The sequence below is a fragment of the Zootoca vivipara genome, chromosome 13, assembly GCF_963506605.1.
Source record: "Zootoca vivipara chromosome 13, rZooViv1.1, whole genome shotgun sequence".
Taxonomy (NCBI): domain Eukaryota; kingdom Metazoa; phylum Chordata; class Lepidosauria; order Squamata; family Lacertidae; genus Zootoca; species Zootoca vivipara.
In genome coordinates, this window is record NC_083288.1 from 12,998,882 (window position 1) to 13,006,498 (window position 7,617).

Below are 7,617 nucleotides of genomic sequence, written 5' to 3' on the forward strand. Positions count from 1 at the left end.
TCCTATTGCCTGGCCGATTCGTCGCCTTCCCCCCCCCCCAATTAAAATACGCGCGTGCCTTCGGGGAATCACGTACAGATATCACTCTGATTCTTATATAGGCGCGGGCGGGCAAACAGAGAATGGAGATTATAATCAGGCGACTAGTGAAGACAGCTCCTTTCTTCGGAGGGTCCTTCGCGTCCCGGCGTGGTCTGGTTGTTATGGAAACCTAACCGAGGCCTCGTTCCTATGGAAACCTGATGCCTAGCCGGTGCGGGGTGGGGAACGGGGAAAGCGGGGGTGGATTTGGAGACGACTTCCGCAGAGGCCTTAACCGGTGTAATACGGTAAAGAACCTCAATTCCTCAGTATCTGGGAGTAGTACCCAGGGTCGCTTTTCCACGTGGACCTGTGGAACTCATAGGTGCAGGATATGGACCAGGCCTTTGAATGACGCATCAGAATTGAGGGATGAGATACCACCACCACCCCGAGCTAAAAATTCCCTGCACCTCAGGGTGCATGGGCTTTCTCTGAGAATCCGATGCTTTGCCATATTGATATGCTTCTGCACTGCTCTTTGCTGTAAAAATCAAGCAAATATTGCAAAGCTACTGCCAAGGTTTAAGTTCTCTTTCTATGACCTTGGGTGTGTACCCCCCCCCCCAATTAATGCTTTGATTCCCACGAGATGCGTTTCTAGAGTTCTTCGGGATAAGAGTTGTTTGTTTTTTAAATGTCCTGTTGTTTCAAGATAACCTGAGATGGAGGGTGCGATTGACTTCCGTGCTTTGGAGAAAGAGTTGGAAGAAGCTATTGCTGCTGATGAAAAGTACCAGAGAGAGAATGAAGCCAAGTTCCGAGCAGTGCACCAGAAAGTGGCGACTTATGAAGAATTCAGGTTTCTTGAATTCCATTGGTCCCTTTATAGTTGATGTGATGCAAGAGGCAGTACAGTATAGCTATCCAGTGCTTTTTTTTCTAAAAAAAATGTTTAAGGGTGCTCTCATTTTTACTCAAGAAAATCACCATTTTATAGTTCAAATTGGGCAAAATAAATACAGTAAATGGACAAAAGTACAAAGATTCACAAAATGTTTAGGGGTACCGTATACGCATACCCCTAAACATTTTGTGAATGCGTCCCCCCAGAAAAAAGCACAGCAGCTATCTGTTTATCCATGAGGTCAACTGCTTGTGAATTTAACCCAATGTACATGCAGTCATGTGGCAGGCTGTTGCAGATTATGCATACTGCAAAAGTCATGTGCATTCATTACTTATATGTGCCTTATCAAAGAAATACAACCAGTTCTCCCAACCTCACTCTTGACTTCTGGATGTCTGAGATAAAGAAGTCTGATTGCATTTTTAAAAGATCTCTGAAAACACCCACAAAGATAAAATGGGGCAGTGATGGGGCCTTATCCTAAGACCTGCTTTCCATGTTGCATTTTGCACCACAGTAAGCTACAGGCAGCAAATATCGTTAAATCAGTAGCAGCCAGTGGCCACTCAAAGTTTCAGATATCCAGGGCCATACAGTGCTTAGGTATGGTAAATGCAATAATAAATAATGTTCCTGTACTTTACACAATTATGTAGAGGAAATTTCAGCAGATACATATCTTCTCATCCTTGCAACATTATACCAGCTGAGCTACAGCTGCTGAATTTCCCTCCAAATTGCAATAATGCCCCTTTCTCTCCTGCTTGCAGGGATATTGTTTTAGCATCACATTTAAAGCCTCTGGAAAAAAAGGACAAGGTGGGGAAGAAGAGAAATGTGTTGTGGAACTCCCATGCAGTTAAAGCAAACTCCAGACAAGAGAGTGAGGTACAGCTGTCTCAGGTAAGATTGCTTCTTTCCAGGCATTTGGCGATCCTTGGTTCCTTTTGAGCAAGACTTATATTATTATCTGTATATATTTATTTGTGACATAACAAAGCATAACAGCAAATGCCTGATAAAGTAAAAGTAGAAAGGGATATTGAGAACTAAATATTTGGGAACAATTTTCCTTACCAAACTAAATTAATATCACCATTAAGGCTAAACAGTTAAGGTCTTTCTCCAGTGGGGTGGAGAGTGGGCCAGGATCCACTTGTGTTGGGATCTGTGACATTGTTCTTCTCCTCCAGGAGTTGGGACAGCTGCCCAAGACATCTGCAGAATTCTACAGAGATTGGCGCAGATGCATGAAAAACAGCCAACAGCGCTACCAGCTCCTGCTCCAACTTGGATCCCAAAACCTGGGCCGAATCTTCCAAACAGATCTTGCTTTTGGTTTCCTAGGTGAATTCCTATCAGTGTTCAGTGAAAATACCTGCCTCAAAGACCGGGACACTGTGTTGGAGATTTTGGAGAGTTTTTCAGGAACCAAACGCTTTGGATTGAATGTGGAACTCATGAGTGAGCAAGAGAAGAAAAACTGTCGGCAGTTGTTTGAGAAATTGCAAAGGATGGGGGCTGACCCTAGCAATCCTCCTGACTTTTCACATGCCACGGAGGAGGAAGGTATGCCTGTTACCCAAATCCATTGCCAAGCAGATGGACCAACTGAAATAAAATTGATGGAACTGATGCACCTTTACAAAGTCACCTAAAGGAAGCTAGAGCTTGTGTCACAAGCCACATCACATAGGAAAATAATGGAGAAAATACAGGGGATAGGAATGTCCACTAGGAACATCTATCAATCCCCATTAAGATGAGTGGGAGATCATCAAGAGCACACATAAATTCTTGCACATCTCCAGTTAATCTCAGTACAACTTGTATAGAATATATATTTGGTGGATGGACCTGTTTATTGAGTTTTTAGATGAGCTCTGCCTTCTCAAACAAGGCAGATAGTGCATTGTCAATAAATAATATTTGTTGATTGATTTCTGCTGTGGTTTATCTCCTATTTCTCATGACACTAGTGCTACTGACTTCTGCTCTAGTTAGGACTCAGCAGAGCTTAGCCCCAGAATGAGCTGGCCATGCCATGCTAAGGCTCAGCATATGCTTTTTCTCATATAAACTTGGTCATATTAAGTATTGTGGGTGTCTGTATATAATTGGGGAGGAGTAATGGCTTGGTCCTCCAGTGCTTGGTTTGCCTGTCCCAAGTTTAATCTTTGGTATCTCCAGTTAAAAGCATATCATGTAGCTGGGCTGAGAAAGACCCTGCCTGACATGTTGGAGGGCTGCTGGCAATCTGCTTCATATATATATACAAATATATACACACCCACCCACACAAACACACAAAATGAGCTAACAGCTAGTTGTTCATACTGACCACTCTGGAGCTGAGACTGCGTTCTAGAACTTTTGTGAGCAGAAATGGAAATGGTTCTAGAGTCTTTGTTCCTCCACACAATGTTTAGTATCCTACCTAGTTTGCCTGCCTAAAAGAGCAATGAAGCAGAGTTGAACTACAGAACTGGTAAGCAACCAATGTGGAAGCTGTTGACCCAAGTGTACCACCATCAAATGGCTTCAACGGGGTTGGCTGGAATTGTGATAGTCCTTGGCACTGCTGATGTTCTCCATGCCTTTGCCATTATGGAGAAGGAGGACGTGTTCAAGAAGACCCCTTGCCCAGCTTTTCTGATGTTTGAAAATGCTGCTTACTTGGCCGACATGAGCTTCGAGTTGCCTTGCAATTGCAAGCCCGAGGAGGTAACTTCTGTGGTTTGGTACTTTCAGAAGAACATGGGCAGGCACAGGACTAAGGTCTTGACAGACTTTGATGGCACTTTGGTTGTGGACTCGAGCCACATCAAGAGAGGCGTTGACATGCTCCGGCGCTTCAGCATCAGGATGTTCAGCCTCATTGTCTTCCGCGTTCAGGTGGAAGATTCAGGGCACTACATTTGTGGCACCAAGAAAGGGGATTTCTTCTATGGCTACGATGTAGACGTGCAGACTTCCAAAAACATAGCTGTTGCCTTTGCAGATAAGGACCAGCACCCACAAAAGGACTTCAACAGAACGCACTTCGTCGTCTTTACCGTCTTCTGGGAATGGACCAAGTGCAATCGCTGCGATGTCAGAGGTGAGCAACGGAGAGTTGGGCTTTGCTATGTGCAGAGCCCTTACCTGCTCAGGCGATACCGTACTACCATACCACAGATGGCTTCCTGCGGCTCCAAGTCTGTCCCAAAGCAGTTTCGGGGGGTTCCGAATAGGAAGCCCGAGGTTGTTATCCGAAGTTGCATGGCACCTTGCAGGAAAAAGATGTCCTCCATAGGAGAGGCATCCATCTCAGATGTCATCTCCAAGCTTGGGGAAAAACCCTGGGTTCCCGACATCCCTATCCAATTCCACACGCAATCCCTTGGCACTGGGTTGATCATATCCTGCCCTGGTGCCAGGCCAGAGCATGCTGTGGCTTGGGACAAAGACTCAACCCGGATGTACCTCACTAGGTTCCTTACAGGGGTCAACAAGAGCATGAGGGTCTTCATTGACCACGGAAACCATCTGCACATACGCTTTGCCCAGATGGATGACAGAGGCATCTACTACTGCTGGCGAGAGGGACAACTGGTGGCTGGCTTTAGGCTCGCTGTTGTGTACGAGAGCCGCCACAAGAGAAGCATTGATGATCCTGAGACACAATACGCCATCAAGGCCATCTTCACAAGCTATGTCTTCATCACCCTCCTCTTTGTCAGCATCCACATTGTCCGCTGCTGTGTTTATGCCTTCAGGTGCACATCTGTGGAATAGCACCTGCCAGGAAGACTGTTCAGGGGCTCAATTTATTCACTTTTAAAATTTGTTGTTGTTTACCCATTTACCTATTGATCTAGTAAATATTTAATTTATCAACTCTCTCTTTTTTTCCCTCGTAATAATAAACTTTATTAAGAAAAAAGAAAAAGAAATCAGAGATACATCCACTTTTCAGAACCAAAAAGAAAGATTATATGTATCTATATAAAGTATAGAATTTAAAATATAGGTTACATAACACAACAGAAATATCCTGCGGTTCACACACGGTTTTACAAATAAATAAACTCAAAAATTTATCTAAAATTACAATGTACCAAATATGATCTAAAATAATTTCTTGTTTCTACGATTGTCAACACTTCCAATCCTTTCCATTATACCTAGTTTCCAAACTGATTTTTCTCACAGGTTTGATGTTATTTGGTTTTCTTCTTCTGTCTTCTCTTTTTTTTTTAATGCTTTTTATTTCTCTGGTTTGTCTCTATGTTACAAATACCGTTCTATGTCTGTCAATATTGAGTTGTTATCACTATGTGTTATTAAATATTCTCTGAAACTGGTCCACTCTTTTGATATCTTTTGGATACCTGTTCCTCGCACCCAACCCGTCATTTTCGCTAGCTGTAAGTATTCAATCATTAAAACCTGCCATTCGGTGACTGTTGGGGTTATTTCGCCTTTCCACTTCCTAGCTACGAGAACTCTGGCAGCCGTCAGGCAATACATCAGAAGTGTTCTGGATTCCTTCTTAAATTCCGGTGGTAAGATACTCAGTAAGAATAATTCTGGCTTTTTTTTTAATGTTTTCCTAAATAGTTTTTTGATTTCATTATAGATGTTATTCCAGTATGTCTTTATTGCATCACAAGTCCACCACATGTGGAAATAGGATCCTACCTCTTTTTTACATCTCCAGCATGTTGGATTCCTCCCTTTATACATTTTAGCTAACTTTTGTGGGGAGAGGTGCCACCTATAAAACATTTTCATGTTGTGTTCTCTTAGGGTGTAGCACGCCGTAAATTTTATATCCCTCATCCAGAGTTGTTCCCACTGCTCCATGGTGATATTATGCCCACAATCCTGTGCCCACTTAATCATTACATTTTTGGTTAGCTCTTCTTTGGTTTCCCACTCTAACAAGTAGTCATATAATCCTGCAATATTTTTCTTCTTCTTTATTAATAGTTCCTTTTCAAACCTTGATGTTTCTGTGGATAACCCATTTTTTATGTCTATATTTAGTTTTTGACGTAGCTGAAAATATTGCAGCCAGTCAGTTAATAATCCTTTTATGTCTTCATATTTCTTTAATTTTATCTCCCCATTTTCGATTTCTATGACTGCTCTATATGTGGGCCAGCTCCCTTCCATATTTCTTCTTTTAACTGCGAAAGCCTCGGTTGGGCAAGTCCAAAGTGGGACTTTGGGCTCCAGTATTCCTTTGTGTTTGTTCCAGATGTTGTACAGTGATCCCCTAACAATGTGGTCTGAGAATCCTCTGTGGGATTTTATTTTACCATATAGCATATAGGCGTGCCATCCAAATCTTGAGTTGTGGCCCTCTAAATCCAACATTTTTTTATCCTGTAGTGTAATCCATTCTCTCATCCATAGTAACCCCGCTGCTGTATGATACAGTTCTAAATCAGGGAGGGCGAAACCTCCTCTCTCCTTCCTGTCAATCAGTAGCTGATGCTTGATCCTCGGTTTTTTCCCGTTCCAGACAAATCTGGAAATATCTTTTTTCCAGTCTTTAAAGCAGTTTTTGCCCCCTAATATGGGCATTGTCTGGAACAGGAACATCATCTTTGGGAGAATGTTCATTTTTACAACCGAGATCCGGCCCCACAGGGATAGATGGAGCTTATTCCAGATTTCCATATTTTTTCTGATTTCTTTCCAGACCTTATTGTAGTTGTCCTCAATCAAATTTAGATTATTATTCGAGATCCAAATTCCTAGATACTTTACCTTCTTTTTTATTTCCAATTTTGTTTCATTCTGGAGTTTATCTTTTTCTTCTTTGGTTAAATTTTTGGTTAGCAATTTGGTCTTGGAGAGGTTTATTTTAAGCCCCATCGATTCGCCGAATTTTTGGATTATGTCTAAGGTTACTGGTACTCCAATTTCTGGCTCTTGAGTGGTTATGATTAGGTCATCTGCGTAAGCTCTAATCTTATATGTATTTTTCCCCAGTTTGATTCCTTTTACTTTCTCCTCATTTCTAATATGGTGGAGAAGTGGTTCTAACGCCAGGATGAATAATAACGGCGAGAGGGGGCATCCTTGCCTTGTTCCTTTATTTATTGTAATTCTGTCTGTTAGGTTACCATTTATTAGGAGCCTAGCTGTCTGTTGTTCATAAATGGCCCCTATTCCCCTTCTGAACTGTGATCCCAACTCCATCATTTCCCATTGTTTCTTCATGTATCAAGTGTAGTATCTGTTCTTATCAGTTTAATTTATCAACTCTCTTGGCTCTTAACCAACTGAGCTTAACCAACATATTTCCAAAGCTTTGAATAAGGATTTTCCCCCTCCTATGTGGGGTAGCTTTCAAATTTATTAAAACAAGTGTCATCATCTCATTCCTAGAAGGAATGGCAATCCTTTAATGTTTTTCATCAACTGGGGGGGGGGGGGAGAAAATGTTAACTGTTGCAATCTGTTGCCATTGGCAAACAAGCTCAAAACCCAGCTGGATTGTGGAAGTTCTAAATTTAGAAATGCTGAAATCCACAGAGCATTATCTCTCAATTTCAGTGGTTTGCCAGCGATTTTTTTTTTTTACATATAGTTAGAAGAACTTTGAAAACCACCGTGACAAATCATTCATGCTTTGCCTGCATCTGATCCCAGGTTCCAATCTCCAGACCTTGGCATCTCCCCGTTTTAGA

The 7,617-nt window shown here is 42.1% G+C and overlaps 2 protein-coding genes across 2 annotated transcripts; both read left to right on the plus strand.

Moving 5' to 3' along the window:
- The first annotated feature begins 245 nt into the window (after window positions 1-245).
- CCDC103 (coiled-coil domain containing 103) lies at window positions 246-2,868 on the plus strand. The gene is made up of 4 exons (XM_035136329.2): window positions 246-329; window positions 737-883; window positions 1,702-1,834; window positions 2,125-2,868. Exons 2-4 carry the CDS (start codon window positions 747-749, stop codon window positions 2,587-2,589), a joined length of 735 nt encoding a protein of 244 aa, XP_034992220.1. The 5' UTR covers window positions 246-329; window positions 737-746; the 3' UTR covers window positions 2,590-2,868.
- Window positions 2,869-3,042: 174 nt separating this feature from the next.
- On the plus strand, window positions 3,043-4,817 carry FAM187A (family with sequence similarity 187 member A). Its single transcript, XM_035134400.2, has one exon. It carries the CDS (start codon window positions 3,431-3,433, stop codon window positions 4,706-4,708), a length of 1,278 nt encoding a protein of 425 aa, XP_034990291.2. The 5' UTR covers window positions 3,043-3,430; the 3' UTR covers window positions 4,709-4,817.
- The last annotated feature ends 2,800 nt before the right edge of the window (window positions 4,818-7,617 follow it).

Bases quoted from the DNA above. Each gene is read 5' to 3' on its own strand.
- CCDC103 (XM_035136329.2), top strand. From the start codon at position 747: ATGGAGGGTGCGATTGACTTCCGTGCTTTGGAGAAAGAGTTGGAAGAA. The intron at 884-1,701 runs GTTTCTTGAATT...TCCTGCTTGCAG, and splicing joins GCGACTTATGAAGAATTCAG to GGATATTGTTTTAGCATCAC. The intron at 1,835-2,124 runs GTAAGATTGCTT...CTTCTCCTCCAG, and splicing joins GTGAGGTACAGCTGTCTCAG to GAGTTGGGACAGCTGCCCAA.
- FAM187A (XM_035134400.2), top strand. From the start codon at position 3,431: ATGTGGAAGCTGTTGACCCAAGTGTACCACCATCAAATGGCTTCAACG.